This window comes from Danio aesculapii, chromosome 12 (assembly GCF_903798145.1).
Source record: "Danio aesculapii chromosome 12, fDanAes4.1, whole genome shotgun sequence".
NCBI classification, from domain to species: domain Eukaryota; kingdom Metazoa; phylum Chordata; class Actinopteri; order Cypriniformes; family Danionidae; genus Danio; species Danio aesculapii.
Window position 1 is genome coordinate 28,766,319 of NC_079446.1, and position 20,647 is coordinate 28,786,965.

A 20,647-nucleotide genomic window follows, 5' to 3' on the forward strand; every position below is an offset into this window, starting at 1 on the left:
TTCATAAAATCCAAATACCAAAAAAAAACACTCTAAAAAATTAAGCAAAAATTATATTGACAAGTACACCGCCCTTTGCTGTCAGGTCACTTTTTAAAGGTGATGTCGGGGCAGATCTGAGGCTTGCGATGTATAAACTCTCCCTGCTGGGTGTGCTTGTCACAGGGTCTTTTACAAATCAAATGCCTGGCTTGACTTCCTGAGTCTTGTTCAAGTCCCTCTGAAGCATGTCAGAGATAAAAAGAGTTCTGTATACACTATTCATGGGGTCAGGGGGTCATTTTATATGTCTTCTTGTCTTTCACAGACATACAGTCAACAGCTGAGACAGTGGCCACATGCAGATGGGCCTCCTCCTCTAGCTGAAAACAGGAAGAGCAGAGCCGTTTAACCATCCCCCTCACACTCAGTCATATCCATGTATGGCAAGCAAATTTAAACTTAAATCTAATAAATGCACCTCATGCAACAATTATATTTTTAGATATATTGTTCATTAAGGTCTAGATATTAAGTAGTAGTACATATTAGTCACGTTTCCATTGTAACATGAGGATGAATCTTATCAAACTTTGCAGAACATTTTTGTTTCCAAATGTGAATTAGGATGCATTTCCATCATGTTTGAGTGGCTGAAGGTGGTATTGGTAACCTAGTAATGAACAGTAAATAAAACAAGGGAATTCTAATGGAGACAGGATTGCAATTACTAATGATTGGGCAAGATATAAATATCCTACAGCAGAACAGATAGCAATTGCGAAGACTAAATTCAGATTGTTTTGATGAACACCCTTGCAACTCAGTCATTTCAGAATGTCAGAGGCCATATTTGAAAAGAAAAAATGTACGCTTTTATTATTATTATTAGCATATGTATTACGCAGCGGATGACCTTTCAGCTGCAAGCCATCACTGGGAAACATCCCTACACTCTCATTCACACACATACGCTATGGACAATTTAGCCTACCAAATTCATAGTGCATGTGTTTGGACTGTGGGGGAAAACGGAGCACCCGGAGGAAACCCATGCGAACACAGGGAGAACATGCAAACTCTACACAGAAACGCCAACTGACCTAGCCGAGATCCGAACCAGCGACCTTCTTGCTGTGAGGCGACCCACTACCCATTTATTAGAAAGTAGATACTATACTTTAATACCAGATTTGAAGTACCTGATCCGGTAAAATGTGAAAAAACGTGACACTAGCGGAGCATGGGGGATCACAGTATTGATCATGACACGAAGATGACGATCACTGACAGATTGAGATTCGGCTGCAGGGAATAAAGGGGTTAAAGTTAGTTTTCACAACAATACCACAGTACAGCCAACCGTGTGCTGTGTTTGTTCCTGTCATTTTTCTGATTTTTGATACAATAAGCTATGCTGCAACGCGGGGATTATCGGCCGTTTGCTATGAAAGGAAGGAGTGTAACTGTAAACTGTAAGTTTCAGGTTAAATCTTTATGGGGCTATTCACATACTGTGTCCAAAACCACATTAAAAACGAGATGCATGCTTCTTCCTTTACCAATTTAAAAGTGTTTCTGAACTCACTATCCTCTGCTGTTTGTCTTTGCTATGGCCACTATCAGCTGTTCCTCACACACGTGATGTTGTGAATTTTCAAAACAGTTTGACTTTTGCCACTGTGTGGATTAATACTGAATATGTGTGATTGTTATTACTTGTGGTTAGGTTTAAGAGTAAAGTAATATGCTGGTGTTTAACTGCATTGCTTTATTGCATTCCTGCATTGGGCTCTCACATACTCTGTTACTTTATAGCCTTGTTGAGTATATCTCGCTATCTCGCGCTGAACCCAGTCAAGCCATCACAACAGACTGGGTCATTGGACCAATCACAGTAAATTATCCTCATGTAAAGGTGAGTTTTGGTAATAAATGAATCGCTGAACAAATCGTATGGCAGTCATTGGGATAATTAGGTAAAAATAAATGCATATTATAAGACAATGAAAGTGTTTTTTGACCTTGCATGCATATCAGCTAGTTGTTGGAGACCCCCAAAACCAAAATATGACCTTTTATAATGCAAAATAGGAGCTCTATTTATTATTGTTTTGTATATCATCATTAATTACAAACTAGTAGATTTTGCAAAAGTGAGTAGTATTATATTAAATATTGCTAGTAACATATTAAAGATTAAGCATTAATGAGGTACTAGTAATGGAAAAATGTACTTTTTCAAAATTGGTATGAAAATAGAAACTAGCAGTTTATAAATGAAATGCTAAAATGGCCTGCCACAATCCACGTCCCCATGAGCCGATTTAATCAGTCCACTGCCTTATTAGCTGAGTAACTGAGAAAGACATGCTTCCAAGACCCTGTAACTCTCAGGCTGGGTTTCTGCCAGTGAGCAACCAGCACACACTGGCTTAGACAGCGTAAAAACAAGCATGTGCAAGATTTAAAAATATATAAACATAAATTATGAGACAAACAGAAGTGAAGTTATTGCACCTGCTCAGAACGAGGGAATTGGTAGATTGCCAGTTAGTCTCAAAACTAGCACTAGAGTTTTTGGCATAATTGAATTGACAAATTTCCTGCATGTGGTTTTGTTTGTAAGGGATCTTAAAGCTTGGCAAAGTGTAACCGGTGCTGTCATTGATATGATTTAGAGAGGCGAGTAGTGCGTGCCAGAGGGAGACAAATGAAAGCTGACAGTTCATTTTATCAGTGACAGATCGTTGATCTCATGGACTGCCTCCCTGCTCTCTTTTGGAAGGCGCTGAAGGTTGATTATTAGTGGATACTGATACAACCAACCGCCCACTTCTGAATCCCACAGGCTTTATGTTCCAACAAGCAGAATATCAGCTACGGCATGAAGAAGCTGAAGATATAAAACCAGAGTAGATTAAATACACTAATATAATTAACAAGATATTACTTTATGATAATTTTTTTTAAATTCTACAATTCAACGTCTCAAAAATTTTTAGATTTTACAAACTTAAGATTAGATTAGATTAGATTCAATTTATTGTCATCACACATGTACAAGTACAGGGCAACGAAATGCAGGAAATAATGCTGGAAATGCAGGAAATTAAGTGAAATAAGCTAAATTGATTAGCTAAAAAATTAGCTATATAGTTTATTTTATTGATCCAACCTGGTTCCAATATTTATGTGCAACATACACTTTATAGAAAGATTTAACCACTTTCTATACCTTACAGTTAAATTCAGAGGGGTCAAAAATATGTATGTTCATTGTATGGACAAAATAATTCTTCCAAAATATGGAACAGAAAAATTGGAACAGGAAAATATGGAAAAGAAAAAAATGAATGCATGAAGGTTTAGAACATGCAAATGATCATTATATGAACTACAGCAAAAACTGGTGAGCATCCTTCCAGCGTTATGGATGTGACATCTGCAGTAAAACTCAAAACATAAATTCACATAGAAAGAATATGACATTAAATTCAAACATAATATAAACATAATATGTCAAACATAATTTCCAGAACAACTAAACACAGAGTTAAGGGATCAGAAAAATATCAGTCTGTAAACATGTTTTGTACTTTAAATGAAGAAAATAAACATGCGTTATGGATGTGACCAAAAAGTCTGCGATTTACAACATGCTTTGTAGAAATTCTGTGAATTAAACTGCACAACCCAAAAAATAATGCTAATAAAAAGGTAAGAATTGACTCACTATAGAACAAATATGATTGATTTGATTTAACATTTTTGCATTTATGAGGGAAAAGCTTTGTTATGGAAATGACACCTCTCTGTTATGGATGTGACCGATGTGAAATTGCCATTTGTGTGACTTTAGTAAATCAAAAACATTGACAGAGACATTTTGAGTATTTCTAAAGTACTGTAAAATACTTGCTTACACAAAAAATTTAGAAACGGTTTCGGAATTGGTGAAAACTTTTCATGGCCAGATTGACATCTGCATGGAATTGCTCAGGTACAAACTAGCTGAACATCTATTTTAGGTTATCTATTTTCTTTTATATAAACATTTACATTCAACAAGCATATGTTCAATAAATGAAGAAAACAATTGCATGGCTTGATGACGAACAAACATCATTATTTTTGTGCAGCAGAAAAAATATTATTGATTAATTTATTAAATTGAATTTTTGTCCATGCCCTTAAAATCAGTCAGGTCCAAACCATCACTAGTTCACCATCACAAACCAATCACTATAAGAAAATTTTAAATTTTAAATTTTTTAGTTATTTCATTTTATTTTTAAACTTGTATTAAAATTGCATACAGGTCTGGAACAGCATGAGAATTATGCAAAGTATTATCAGTTTTAGTAATAAGATTAACATGATACGTTATCATTTACATTGTCTCCTTTTCCACAATTTAACCTATTAGGCACCTTTAAATGTCACAACCAACAACATAGCAATAAATAACATTAAATCAGCTGCAAAACTGAGTTTTGTGATGACAAATTCTACTTTATACTACTTTTCCAAACCTGTATTACTTTATTTATTTGTGCAATAAAGTAATAAACTGAAAATATTTTTAACCAAAACATTACTGGACCACACTCACATTCATTGTAGCAAAAATACTACTACTGTACTACAGTGTTCCGCTGAAATTTATCAATTTATGCATTTTTGCAACAAGATGATGATAAAAAACTATTCCCAACAACTCTTTTAAGCATATGCACATTTCTAAGTCAATAAATTAATTCTCATTTATAAAACAACATTTTTTAGCATAGAATTCCCCAATGCTATTCATTTCAACAGTTGCAATCTTTATATGCTACATCCGATAACTGAATGAACTACTTTCACTGAAGTGAAAACTGCTCCTCTAAGTTCACCATGATGGATATGTATCCACTGATACCTTGGAAATCCTTTTTGACAAACTACCATATTTTCCCCACATCTCCTTCAGAGATATTTACCACACAGGTCCTAAACCACCAACACAAACATCTTCTAAGTGCCTGAAGTGTCTCTTGCATGTGTGCAGAGGTTAATTAGGAGCAAAGAGCTCCATAGAGTTCAAAGGGTAAAACCATTGACATAATTGAGCCTACAAGCCAAAATGTTATCATACCATTTAACCAGAAGTGCATTACATAAGCCGATTGATAGCAATTGACTCTCATAACAAAAAAAGATGGCTTCCTATGCCTTCATATATTGACCCCAGGTCTCTGGAGGGGTGTGTGACCACATTGGAGTGTGATTTCTGTCAGGTCGGGGTGGTTGAGGATGGGACAAGGCGAGGGGGGGCTCTCAGATGACAGAGTTCTGCCCCTCCCCCAAGTGAAACGCAAATGAAAAGGAATGCAGAGATAAAAAAGCCTGTGTTTCCAGATAAGGGGACAGAAGAAAGGAGCGGGTGAATGCTAAAAGAGCTCTCTTGGGGAGATGAGAGGCGCTGATGGCAGTGTTGGTGGTAGGAGATCATAGCAGGTTCCTCTCATCAGCCCGGGCTTGTGTTTGATACTGGGTCTTTGTCGCCCTTTCAGCTGTGCATTGTTGGGAGGTGTAATCCCGGGCGGATTACAAAGGCAAGATCCTTTCATATGGCTGTGCCCAGCAGGCAGGAGGCAGTGCTCATGCTGGAGTGGAGGGCCACGCTCATTCCTCTATCTGCCTTCACAAGGGGCCATATAGCTGCAGGGACAGTGACGCAGGGGTCATTCGGTCATGTCCTCTCCGTGGAATTCTGCTCCCCCTTTTCCATTCACATGTTTTTCTTTCATGATCGCCCTCCACCCTCTACCTGTGTGCAACACCTTACACTAACTGGCGAATACTACAGAATAAGATGCCTCCACTGTGTGACTTTTCAAAGCTGTGAACACCACAAATATTATTGGAGTATGTTTACAAGAAAATACTTTTTCAGTTGTTTACTTCCTTACTTGAAAAACATTTGCTCAATTTCCTTGTAATTATTTGTGATATTCACTTGCAATTTCTTTTACATCAAATGTTCTGATTTTTGTCCTAAAACAAACATGAGGATTTTTAAAATGTTTTTATTTTCCTAATTTTCTTATTGTTTCACAAACAATTCCTTGAAAATCAGCTATACAAATAGTTTATGGTTTCATAATGAACATTTAGATTGAAATGTTTATTAAAATAATTTTTTTTACAAGCTTATTTCACTTATTCTTGTATCAAATCTGCAGGACTTGAAAAGTAAAATAAAAGACTTGACTTAAAAGTAAAATATATTGTAGAATCAGTTAACCATTTTGTCCATACTGTTAAAATGACATGGGGGATTTTATTTTATTTTGAAGTACAGAAAATACTATTTCAGTCTTTGTTGAAAAAACTGCTTAATTCATTGTGATGCATTTGTGCTTCTTAGTAATTATTTGTGAAATTAATTTCTTCTACACCGTCTCTCGTTTGGGTAATGCTTGGTCTGATTTATTTTCTTCCATAGAAGTTAGTCCGAGTGTGAAAAACCAAACTCTATTAAATAAAAACTAAAATAGGCACATAATTTGACTGACATTTGTAAATGTAGTCAAATTAAATTTTTCTAAAGAATTTCCCTTGGTTTTCAACTGGCCTCTGATTAAATGTCTTGGAATATACTAAAACCGCATAATGAAGATAGGGCTGCACAATATTGAAAAAATCTGACATTGCGATATTTTGTTTTCCTGCGATATAGATTGCGATATGAATACAATTTGACCGGATAGCTTGAATAGCTCTATTTGGCGGGAAAAATCCTTCATTTAGATTGATTGGTTTGATTGTGTAAGAGTGTGAATCACGTATGAAATATAAACAAATTGCAAGCAAAAATAGTTAATAGGGCTAAGAAACAAGTAAAAAATAAACGAAAAAATTATTCAAAGATGATTCCTTGGATTTACTAAATTTGTTCAAATTCAGCCAAAATAAATTGTTTACAACCACTTACCTTAAAAACATTAAGTAAACATTACTAAATTTAATTTGTTTGTGTAAATTCAACAAAGTTTCACTCCGTTAAGGTTATACTTTTCAATGACTTCACAAATCTCATGTATTTTTAATTGTTTATCAACCATAAACCCAATATAACATTGCATATCTTGCGATGTGACTATTGCGGACACACATATTCCGATATCAATGCTGAAATGATATTATACAGCCCTATGAGCATGTATTTAATACTCCATGGGAAATGCAAATATGTACATATATATCTAGAAGTACTAGATTTTATTTTTTAATTTTAAAGAAGTTCAACATTCCATAAATATTTACAAAGAATGCAATGAATTAAAAAAAAAACTTTTCAAGACTCATTTGTAGTCAAATGTACTGCGGTGATAATGAATGTGACATAGACATGCCATAAAGGAACTAATCTGGACGGATGATGTCAATCGTATATGATTTAATGTATGATAAACTATACTCAACTATTAAATTTCATAATCAATTGCAAAGAAATTGCCATTAAGAATACTTAAATAAATACTTAGATGGGGGGCTTTATTTGAAACAACTGGTAAGCAAACACCAAGCAACACCACATTAAACACAAATCAATAGTAAATTGTACCGAAAATTCGGTACATCTCTAATTTCAACACACTTTTAGATTCTCATTGTTGCACATTTCTGCTGTGTGATTGACCCTAGACTGAAATTGTATTTTCTGGTAATACATACTCCAATAAGCATTATTTCAATTACAGCTATGAGAAATCAATTTTAAAAGCGAGAATATCTCTACTTAAAAATGCAATGCCACTAAAACCACAGAGCAACACTCAGGAAACAACCCACAACACACTACCGTTGTGGCAATGTCCTTAACACAAAAAAGACAAACCTCATTTCAAATTTAGCCTGCTATTACATTTGTTCTGCAAGCAAAGGCTTATTTTAGCTTATGTAATAAAGATTCCTGTCATAAAAGGTTAATTTGAAAATGCAATAATACTTTCTTAAATACCTGTTAGTTATCAGCAAAATAATGCAGGTTGAATCTAATTTCATCAGAATAAAGCTTGCAGAGGTGTTAATGCAAAACAATAATGACAATAATGAGTATCAGTGGAACCAAAAATGCAACCAAATATAATATTATCACAACCTAAACTCTGAAACCACAGGAAGACACATGTGCAAAGTTGCACGTAAGAGATTAATTTGTACATGCTTATAATGCAGCTCAATCGTGCTCATTGTACTGTAAGTATTAAATATTGTAAACAAAATATTACTAAGGGATGTCAAATGCTAAATGTAAAAAAAGAAATGTTACAATATATTGATAAGATTACACAAGCACACATTTTTACACTATGTTCAGGAGTGTCTGAACAACCTAACTTGAATAAATATGTATCTAATGCTACTCAATATTATGTTGACACTTGATTGTATACCTTCCCCAGGGGCCTTTTTTGCCCCAGGTTGGAAGAATGGGGGGGGGGGGGGGATTTTTATTCCATGTGTCGTAAAAATAAAATTAATCATAAAAGCCCCTCTAGCATTATTATTTTTTCACTATACCTTTTTAAAACTTCTTTTTAAATTCTTACACACACATGCGCACACACCCACACACGTATATGTATATACTACCTTGAACATAATCAAAATAAATTGTCCTTGCTTTGATTAAATTCAGTTATTAATGTAATAACTCTGAAACCAGAAGACTGAGGTTGTGCCGCCCCAATGTGATGTAGTCCTCAGTCTTTCACATGCATTAAGTGCTCGCCCAGCTCAAACTGCTGAATCAGAATTTTCCAAACAATTGTGAAAGGTAAGCAAAAGCTTTTGTGATATGATGCAAATGAATCAAGGAGACTATACCACATGAACAGGAGCCATTGAACTGAGTCTATAGGGCAGAGCAGGGAGTGTTGCATAGTTAACCAAAAGGAACTGAGCTAAAGGGTACATCCTTTTCAGCATGACCTGACCTATTACATAAAAACAAATAATGCTTCTGATTTTAAATAAATAAAAATTACTGGTTTGACTTTTTCAAATTAAAACATTGAACAAAAAACGGTGGTTATGGCATACCTTTTGAAGCTTAACCATGGTTTTACTATAGTAAAAGCATAGTAGCCTATATGGTTTTTGACACATTGTAATTTGTATAACCACAGTTTTCTGTATTAAAACCATAGATAATGTACAGTTTAAATAAAAAAAAAAATGCCCTCTATTTTATTTGTAGTTCATTTCTTGTTACACTGTGGTTATTTTACTTACAATACTATGAGCTATAATTATCAAAATAAATTTATGATAATATCATAAATATCATATAACGTCAGCGTCACACCGCATCGGTAACGGGTAACGTTAGATTTGTGACAACAGCATTTTTGACACCAATTTATGGACGTCAGGGTGAGTGGTAGAAAAGCTTGTACCTTTACACATAAAGACGGTTTGTCTGCTGCAGTTGCGCTACGATGGCCTCCATTTTATAAAGAGTGTGGAGTCGTAAACATTAGCATAAAAAGGTAGGCTATTAGCCTAACGTTACCTGGCTAGATAAACAACGGAAGCTTATATCACACAAACCTGGTTATCAGCCTAACAGTAATACACTTTCTATAAACATTTTTAATCTCTCAAGTAAAGGAAGCAGTACTTACTTACACTAAACCGCTGATGGTGTTTCATGGTCGATAGACAGTGTTTGGCGCAAATAATGAGATTAAAAACAAGGTTTTGAGCTCGGCCCGTTGGTGAATGGAAAGAAAACGGCCCAACAGAAAACGCTTAAAGCGTTAAAAAATCGTTTGAATTGGTTAAAAATTCAGTTGACTGTCAAAAAAATTGGGCTAAATGTTGTGGCTGTGGAAAATCCACTTGGAATAATTTGAAATTCATTTGACACAAATTCAAGTCAGTGGAGTGGATAACAGAATGATTTACCTGCATCTCTTTAGACTTGTTTCATTTTCACAACAATGTGCTGTGCACTTCCTCTTCATCTTCCCTCCGCGAGCCGGTTCATGTGTGTGTGGATTTCTCTTCGATTTCACTCTGCGAACTCCTGCTGTAGGATGACAATTGACCAAGAAATTCATTTAGCAATGATATGACCTTCAGTCGTTGACATCGTAAAATTTTACAAACATTAATTTCTGTTGGAGTTAGACATGGGGACGGTTGTTGATGACATCAGGCAACTGTTAAGAGGTATTCTTCATTGCTTCACTGTTAATTGATTTTATTTTATTTTTTGTTACATCAAAATAAAGAAATATTTCATAGCCTATATATTTGTATAGTTATAATTCGTTTTTATTTAGAACTTTTGGTATTTGAAAAGTGTAACCTACTTGAAAATGGCGTGTTACATAATAATTGCTATATAGTAAATATTTTATTTTCATAGGTCTTGAGTTGGTACGTAGTTGGTACATTCTAGTTTAAAGAGTTACATTTCCAAATTGTTGTAAACTTCAGCGTTATGTTATTGAACCAAGAGTAGGCCTAAAGACTATTTTATGATTTTATTAGTTTTATGCAGGCCCATTCTTGTAACTTTTCTGCTTTGCAGTTTAAGTGCAGATGAAAACATTTTATACAAAATAATACTTCATTTACAATTCTATTGTGACATTGTTATCTTTGTTCGGACACAGACAGGACTGCTATTGTAATCTACACATTTTGGCATCTATGACATTTGCATTAATACAGGGAAATCTGTGATTATTTGCATAGCTCAAACCATGTATACTCTATTAAACAGAAATACCATGTGGGATAACAGTCACACTTTGTCTGCCACATTTTAAAGTACAACACAAAATTTGCTTACGTTGTTTTTTATTTCTTCCTGTTTCAGACTGCGAGCTGTTTGTTTTTGAGATCCTCCAGGATGAGAATCTCAGTATTGCAGCTCGAGAGTCTAGGGAAATTCTCCAACGAAATTTTGTTGTCATCCAGAAGAGGTAAGGGATGTCACAGTATGTTTTATTCATGTGCAAGTATTAAAGCATGCTTGCTCCTACTTGTTTGTAACTTTACAATGTGGATTACAAAAAGTACATTGATAGAATCGAATTGTTTACCTCTTGGCAATCTGTGCTCCCAGTCGAGTTACAAATGAATTACAAAAGTTAAACAGACAGGAAACAAATTGCACAGTTCCTCTATTGTTGTCTTTTTAGAAGCACGGAGTACAATTACAGCGCTTTTACCCGCTGTAGTGGTTTTGTGGTTTGCTGCTCTGAAACAAGGTGTTTGCAAGGAGAACAAGCATACTTTTTTCTTTTTAGCACGGGGTTGCATGATTACTTAGCTTTCGGTGCATCATTTGCAAGTGCATTGCACAGTTTTACACATGCATGTGTTTATCTGCTTTCCGTCAAACACCTCCTCGATTGCTTTAGAATTTGTAGAATGACTTTCAATGCATACCTGAAATATTTATCCTTACCAGTGGTGTAAAGGAACAAATTACAAACATTCAAATGACTGTAATTGAGTAGTTCTTCTCAGGAATTGTAATTTACTAAGTAGTTTTAAAAATGTGGACTTTTACTTTCCCTTGACTACATTTTTTGTGCTGTATCGGTACTCCACTACTTTCCTTCAACCTGCAGTCACTACTTAATTTTTTTTTCTTGTCTATGGGGATTAGAAAAATCAGTCCTAGAATCAAATCACACATAGAAGGTAAATCGCATCATAATGAACTACCTCAAGACATGGGTGATTTATAATTGCAGCAAACTGTTTGAAAGCATTACAATTGTCCTAGAAGATGTCCAAAATCTTTACACGCATTGACCCAGAGCCTGTTTAAATGCATTACACTGATGAGAAGATGACAAATGTTTACTGTATGATGACCAAACTGGCCTTAAACACTCAGCAGGCACAAGACCTCAACATGACATCAGATTGAAGTTGTACCCCAACATCATGGGGACGTTGCATTTTGTTTGGAAATGAAAATCGGGTTTTCAGAACTCAACATCAGGCTGACGTCAATGTCCAACAACCAACCAACAAACAACAAAATATCAACGTCTAATGATGTTACAGCTTGACGTTGTGTAGACGTTACCACTATGACAGCTATCAGATGTTGGATTTTGGTTGCCTTACTTGACGAATAAATATCAGTATTTGACGTCAATATGACGTTGGTTTAAGATGTTGGCTTGACGTTTGATTTTGATCACTTTCCAACACAACCTAAAATCAACCAAATATCAACGTCATTTGACGTTGTTATTAGACAATAACGTTGTCCTTAGAGACTAGAAAGACATTAAATTTTGGTCACCTGACATCACAACCTAAATCTAACCTAATGTTAATGTCTTATGATGTTGTGTACACACATCCACAAATTACATGTAAATGCATATAGCATAATACTCACTACTCTTGAGTACTTTTTAAAGGTCTACTTTTTACTCATACTTTGAGTAATTTTTACAACAGATACTTTCACTTTACTTGCGCTACATTTTTAGGCAAGTAATGATAATTTTACTTGAGTATGATTTTTCAGTACACTTTACACCATTGATCCTTACTAAGAAATATAGTACATTGCAAAGTGTATCATTATTTTATTAACAGGTTTATTTGTTTATAAAGTTGTTTCATCGTAAAACTTTCTTTTCTAATTGTACTTTTATATTCTCTCTTGTAGATACCCACAAGAATTTCCCCACAGACGTAAGTGAACAGCTGTTTCATAATTCTAATTAATTGTTCTGCGTGATTTCCGTTCGTCTTTCCCTGAACAATGGTTCTTTAGAAAACATGTTGGTTTCACAAAAAATATTTTTTTCCCACAGTCTCTTGAATCCACTCAACAAAGTTTAATTGTTTTTCTTTCCTTTTTTTTAAACCAAGTTGAGTCCAATCATGAAGATAGTTCAGATGACAACCGCAGCTCCAGCCTGGGACGCTCTGCCCCTTCAGATGATATGTCAGTGGCCTCTGACTACCAGGAGGAAGGAGGCCCTGAGCGTGAGTTGTAGCTACTCTGTCTGCATATGAGTGTGTTTACTCATATTTCTAATGCATGTAAGCTATAATAAGCCAAGACAGGAAACTTGTCTAAAGCATCTTTAGCACATTACTTGTTGTGGGGGTTTCACTGGTAATGATGAAATGCCCCAGTGGAGGTGTTTGGTAACAGATCACCCTCTAGTGGATTCCCACAACTCTGCTGCTGGCATTGAGGAGTGTTTGAAGGGGGAATTGGAGGGTGGTCTTTTACCTCCATACAAAGGGGATGAAGAGCTCCCTCTAGTGGCAGGCAAGCATGCTGTTTCAGCATGGGTTCTTGGGGTTAAGCTGTGGCATGTTTGCCTTTTATTAACAATGGCGTGGAAATGTTAGCTTACTTGTCCTTTAGACGCAAAGTAAATTTACACTTGTGTAGACCCTAAAACGAGGTAGAATAAAATTCAAAGTGTGAAGAGAGTTTGAAGACAAGATGCTACAGATGGAAAACGGCATGTCAGAATCTGTGTTTTGTGTTTGCTGATTGTTTTTTACTAACGTGGGCAGTTTGCTGTTGCTTCAGGCCAGAACTGTGACTGATCATCCCTGACTCCTCTCTAACCAGCTGGTCTTGAAACTCAACCCTGTACCTGAGGGGCATTTTATCCATTTTCTCTTCTTTATCACTCATCATACAACTGACAATTTTCTCAGAGGATTCAAAACCCTGCAGCTTTGCAGAAAATAGTTTTAAGAAAAGGACTGGTTCAATAGCATTGATTACTAGTAGGCCTGCACAATATATCGTTTGAGCATCGCTATAACAACGTGTGTATTCGCAATAGTCACATTGCAAGTTATGCAATGTTGAGTTGGGATTATAATTGACCAGAAAGCATAGGTCAAAACATGTGAGATTTATGGAGACACTGCAGAATTTATCCATAGTAAAGTTTATCATCTGCTTCTCTTTTTTAAGGCCCGTGACATTAAAGAGACTTTGAATAGTGCATAAAGACGTTTAATAAATAATTGTACTGAATAATTTATAGGATGAAGACTATGCAATGTTATTTTACATTTGATTATTCAATTTCTGTACCTGAATGCTGTTAGACTCTCACCAGAAAACCATGAAGCACTATTTGTCACTTTAACATTTGCTCCATTGCTTTTATTTATGACTGTAGTTTGTTTATCATAATGTATATAATAAATGACATGAGATATATTTATATTTTACTTTCCTACAATCCCAATCAATCTTAATTAATGACTTTCCGAATAGAGCTATTAAAGTCTTCTGATGAATTTGTATTTCTATCAGTTTTATACAGTTGAAGTCAGAATTATTATTTATAAATTTTCACAGTATGTCTGATAATATTTTTTCTTCTGTAGAAAGTCTTATTTGCTTTATTTCAGCTAGAATAAAAGCATTTTTTTATTCTTTTTAAAACCATTTTAAGATTAGCTGCTTTAAGCTATTTTTCGATTGTCTACAGAACAAACCATCGTTATACTATAACTTGCCTAATTACCCTAACCTGCCTAGTTAACCTAATCAACATAGTTAAATGCCACTTTAAACCGTATAGAAGTGTGTTGAAAAATATCTAGTAAAATATTATTTTCTGTCATCATGGCAAAGAGAAAAGAAATCAGTTATTAGAGATGAGTTATTAAAACTATTATGTTTAAAAATGTGTTGAAAAAATCTGCTCTTCGTTAAACAGAAATTGGGGAAAAAATAAACAGGGGGGCTAATAATTCTGACTTCAACTGCATATCGTAGAGAAACAAATATGTCAATGTGAAATTTTTCCAATATCGTGCAGCCCTAATTCCTCGTAACCAGCTCTAACATAGTGTAATCTGATAAAAAAAGAGGATAGAAATCAGAATTTCTCTCTATCTATTTCAATACTAAAAAATATTCTTAAAAATACATATTAACCAGAAAAAAATGTCAGGCTACACACACACTCACACAAAAGCATAAGTCATTGTTTTTGCTGTGAATACATCTTCTTGTTCACTGACTCGAAACTTCACCAGCCTGGTAAAAATGAATTCTCCATCATCCCATTTATTTTATATGTTGTTTGCAATTTAGCAAGAAAAGGGGTCAAACCTGGATGTGCTCCTTTGATTTGCTTCTTTGCCAGAAAAGGCATATAAGTCAAAGAGGAGTAACTTGAAGAAGATTCGCATCATGTCGCTCTTTCAATAAAGATAATGACCAGCAAGGGCAAGTGCAGTTCAGGGTTCATGTTTAGTTCACCAGTTGGAAATCTCACATCAAGCCCTACAGGAGGACATTTGAGCATCTCACAGCATATAAAATTAGAGACAGGAATATAATCATGAAGATTAAGGTTCGAATGAGCACCTTTTTTAGCGACTTCAGATTTGGTCTGTTTTTCTCATTTGCTTTTATTCAATAACGGCGCTTCATGCTGAGAGCTTTTTTTTTGTTGTTGCTTGGCTCAAATGTATATGTAATGTGAATGAGCTGGTATCCTTGCATGCTGATATTTTCAAATTTACCCTATTGTAGTGGAGGGTAAATATAGTTCAAGCATTCAATTCCTGCACCGTTACTCGCTCAATGATGTCACATGCCTGCCTGTGTGAGGAAGGGGAAATTGACTGTGTCTTGCTTGTGCTCTAACCTGACTGGAGGACGAGGCAGCAGTTGCCTCGCCGATGGGTGGAGTCAGTGTTATTTCATTTAGCCAGCGCTGCCTCCCTGTCTCCAGAGGGAGGTTTGACACTAGATTTGTTATAGCTGACAGGAACAGATGGGCGCTCTATTGTCAGGGCCCCTGTCTGTATGGTAATGTGAACTGAGTTTCACCCGCAGACCGCACGGTTGACCCCTCCGTGCCTGCAGCCTCGTCTGGATGACAGCAGCCCTGCAGCCGAGGATGGGAAGCCCAGGGCAGGAGGAGCTTCACAGTGGGGTGGAAATGTTGCCAGGTCAAGTTTAGGAAATGCAAAAGTGAGAAAAGAAATGCTCTTATCACTTGGAATGGCCTGAGTGGAAAATCTGATGACTAAAATAACAAATTAAAAAAGGATCATTTTATATTGCAATCAAGACGTCAGTGCCACCTATCATTTCAGTAATAAAATTCCAGAGAAGGTGTATGGTTTGTTAGTGTGACAGGAGTTTGTGTGTTTAAGAGGCTAATATCAATGCATGTCCTATCAAAGGCTGCACATGCTCTGGGCTCTTTGTGTGCACTGACTTGATTTATGTCCAGAAACAAAAGCCCCTCTCGTTCCTGTTATCTTACCCCACCACAGCTCTACAGGCAAAGCTGGAGAAGCCAATCAGAGAGGGGAAAAGGATTCAGAGTTAAGTTGTTTCTTTATCGCAAATTAGATCATCGAGATGTAAATTTGATTTTTTTTTTCTTCAAGATCTTAGAGCCTTTAAATTAATGGATGTGTTGGCTAGAAATTGATTGTAGTAATGAATCTCTGGAGAGTCCAAAAAGAGCGTGCATCAATGAAAAAGACATTTTAGCCTGCCAATTAAGCGACCCCTTGCAAAGTAAAGTGGCCAACATGCAAATCCTGTTTTTGTCATCATCACATGTACTGTCAAGATTTTCAGTTCTGCAGGCTAATCTGTCTTAACGCAGTGGCGTGTGGAGTCATGCAATCAAAAGCACCTTAAGTGACCTCAGTTTTTGAGTCGTCGTCAGCTGGTATTCCTCTACATAACCTCCTAAATCCATACAATTTGCAGTGAGTGCTCACACTTTGAGTGTTTCTTCCTCCCTCCAGTAAACTTTTGACCCCTGGGTCTTGTTCTGGTCATTCCGTGACCTGTCTGAACTCTGTCTAGGGCAACTGAGTCTACATTATTGACCCCAGTTGCTATAGAAACTGTAAATAAAACAAAGTTTTCCTGGCATGGAGAGGAGTACCATTTTTTGGTTTTCAAAGCCATCTTTTTCCAATCACGAATAATATTTGGATGCACTTAGAAATAGTCAAATACGAGGCATTGGCAGGCTTCACAGGGCACGGTAAATGACTTCAGCAAAGATGACACCATCTTTCCTACACGCTGTCATTTTCCCACCCTCTGTTTCCCTTTGCATTAATTAATTGAAATAGACTCATATTAGACCAGAGCATCCTTAGTGCATCGCTGCTTCTGCCATTCGAGTTCAAAAGTTCAGCTCTATCTGAAGGCTCCGATGCTGCAGAAAATGCTGATATTCACTTACGCTCTGTCTCTCACTCATTTGTAATTTCACCCAAACACGCTCTCACTTTTCCTCCTGCCCAGTAAACTGATCATTCGGAGGAGATTTTCAACCGTTAATGTCATATCATTGTCAGTCGCTCTATTCATTGTGCGATGATGAGTCAACAGAGCATGCATCACTACATTCATCATGCGTTTTCTTTCATTAGTTAAGAAAATATTGCCTCTGTGTTCACTATAATACGTCTAGGTCTAGTAAAAGTTATCGTGGGTGAAGAGAGAAAGGCTTTCAGGATTTGCAAGGTATGAAATGAGCAGAATAGGAAGTCACAACCTTGAGTGTCTAATCTTCTTTGCAGCCTGTCAGTATGGCAGACAAATGGCAAAACGATTCAATGCTGCGGGTTCAGCTAGAGGTTAGCCTTCCCAGGTACCTCCAGCTCTCTCTCTCTCTCTCTCTCTCTCTCTCTCTCTCTCTCTCTCTCCTTACCCATCTTGCAAATGAGAATTTGATTTTTCTCTCCGCTGGATTCCATTTCTTGAGATTGATGAAGTTTCGATGCAAGGCCCAGGTGGCCTGATGCTTTCATTGGGAAACAAATGAAAGCGTGTGTAGGTGTGTTCGCCTGTACACCCACAGGGAAAGAGTGCTGTTCAAATGTCTTCTGTGTGTCTTTTTTCTAAATGTAGATTTGGCAGCCAAAGTGTGTATGTTGCACCCTTAATGCTTACACAATTTTAATGTTTGTTGAATAAAGATCTTTATATTCACAGACATAATACATTTAACAATTCTCACTCTCTGTGGTTCTGTTCGATGGCAGTACTTGGAATGTTTTCACATCTTTAAACTGACCAGAAGAACTGTTTTTCCATTAAATGTCTTTCTACCCTCTGATTTGTCAGCATGTGTAGGTACCATTTATCTGTCCAAAATGGAAAATATTATGCTAATTGCCTAATTTACCATATGCTTTCTATTGAGTGTTGAAACATGTAATAATCATAAAAGAGTCTTTTCCCCGCATGGTTCTGAACTTGAGTAAGGAGCTTCATGAGTGAAGGGCTATATTTAAGTTTGGGAGGGTATGCTGGCCCAGTAAAGCAGTATGCGCCTGTGTGTGATAAAACAGAGCCATCAGTAACCACTCAACCAAATAATTTCCATGATGACTGGCAGGTCCATGATATGACAGATTTCAATGTTTAACAGAAAAAAAAACTCATCTTGATGTTATCACAAGAGGAGAATTTTCTGTGAAGTGATTTTTGTTACAACAATGCCTGGCTGCAGTCCACCAGCATCTTGATCCAATACAAACACTTCAAGTTAACTTATCCTGCTCTCCTAAATTTTATAGAGTAGCATAAGATGGAAAATTGTCTCCAGATTTTTGTTTTGTGTATAATAAATTGTTTAAAATATAGCACACGTTGTATTTTTACAAGAAGAACATTGCTCATGTATGGCTGGATTAAGATTGCAGATGTGTAACTGTTGGCTCTGCTAGTTATACCATTTAACAGTTCAGCGTTTGATCGTTGTATTTATTTACTTAAGGACACGCGCGTTTTTTCACGATTCACACTGTCTGTCTGGACTGCACGTGCTGCTTCATAAAGCATTTACAGGGGAATTAGAAAGGTGTTTATAGAGACCATTTCAAATGTGTTTTTTTTTTTCGTTTATAATTATACGTAATATTCTGATGTTTGTATACGAGCCTACACAAAATCGAGTTCTCAACGAAAATAACAAAAATAGAAGAAACCAAAAATTATTTTAGTTAGTTTGGCAAATTTTTTTTTTTTTAAAGAAAATAGAACATAAATTTATAGTTGAATTATTTTAAAGAATGCAATAACTCCATTATTTAGAGTACTTTTAATCTAAAATTAAAGACGCTAATTCTCAAATCCAAGTCGCTTAATTAATAAATAGTGCATCAATCAATCATTTTCTATCTATCTATCTATCTATCTATCTATCTATCTATCTATCTATCTATCTATCTATCTATCTATCTATCTATCTATCTATCTATCTATCTATCTATCTATCTATCTATCTATCTATCTATCTATCTATCTATCTATCTATTCGATTTAGGCTATAGGCCCAAGTAAACTTATTTCGCAAAGCGGTTGATATAAAACAGTTCTGATTGTGTGTTGTAGAATAAATTAGTCAATCTTACTTATGAAAGTTTTTTGTGTAAAAAAATGAGAAAAATAATTAAGTTACATTCTTATAAAAATCCTAATAGGCTAACGAGTCTTTGTTTGTAATAGCCCAATATAGCCTATTTAAGCGCGTGATTCTGTATTTAATTAATATCGTTGAACTTCTTAATATTATTTCTTATTTTTAATATTAATGTCGTCTATACATTTGCAATAATCAAAACCGGGGAAAAAATCGTTATAGCCTGTAATGACAAGGCAATCTAAATATCTATATTTACGAGAAACATAGACAAATTGTAATAAATAGAATATTTTATTATTAGAATGTTATTTATTTATTTTTCATTCGTTTTCATGGTATTTTAGTTTGTTTTTACGCTTGCCCTCTTTAACATTTCTCCCACAGCGTAACTCAGTCGAAGTTCAGTCTTCAGAATTTACTGTTCACTTTCCTTTAACCCGCGCCCTCTGGTGGACGTTATAAGCTTTTAGCAATTGCATAACTGACGTTTTCTAGATACATTTACACCTTTTAAATAAACTAAGGACGCTTTTAGTCTGTTATGTCATGCTATCGAATTTCATGTTTTGCTGAAATGCGAAATCTGATTATTTCTCACTCACTCATTCTAAGTTAAATAAAGCAGAGACACAAACTCCTTTCTGGAGTTTATCAGCTGGTCATAAATACCTGTGTGGCATACATGTATGCGAGCGTTAACAAACACGTCAAAGTTTACGACCGTAGTGCATTCCTTGTTTGATCGATGCTCGATATAATGAATCTTGATTTGCCGTCCGCAGACAGTCGACACGTGTCCGCTGGCGTATTTCATCGTTCTTGCATCAATGCTGCTCAAAGAAAAGACTACAAACAAGCAGACAAGACATGTAAAACCTACCGAGTTTTCCAACAGTAGGCTATTTAAAGAAATATTTATGATGTTATGTTATTTATATTTGTCTTCTCACTGATCGCAGCCACTATATTTTAAATCGATTGCTAAAATAGCAAAGGCAGGATTTTTATTTAATTTAGTTTAATTTTATTTTTAAAACAGCATCTAAAATAGGTACTGAAAGTACATGCTGATAATTAAACAGGTAGTGTGTGGGTGAGTGTGTGTATGTGTGTGTGTGGTGTGCTCACGCGTTCCTGTAATCTCAGGAATCTAAGGAACTGTTTGACACTTGTTTTTGACACTCATGCAGGTGGTAAATTATTAAAAACACAAAATTAGG

General features: G+C 35.7%; 1 protein-coding gene across 1 annotated transcript in view; it reads left to right on the forward strand.

Annotated features, from left to right (window-relative positions):
* Positions 1–10,001: 10,001 nt before the first annotated feature.
* The window catches only part of skap1 (src kinase associated phosphoprotein 1), a 50,039-nt gene continuing 39,393 nt past the window's right edge, over positions 10,002–20,647 (forward strand). Inside the window, exons 1-4 of the mRNA XM_056469657.1 lie at positions 10,002–10,209; positions 10,865–10,970; positions 12,689–12,714; positions 12,895–13,011. Of these exons, the coding sequence (XP_056325632.1) occupies positions 10,170–10,209; positions 10,865–10,970; positions 12,689–12,714; positions 12,895–13,011 (289 nt within the window). The 5' untranslated portion in view covers positions 10,002–10,169. The remainder of the gene's footprint in view (positions 10,210–10,864; positions 10,971–12,688; positions 12,715–12,894; positions 13,012–20,647) is intronic.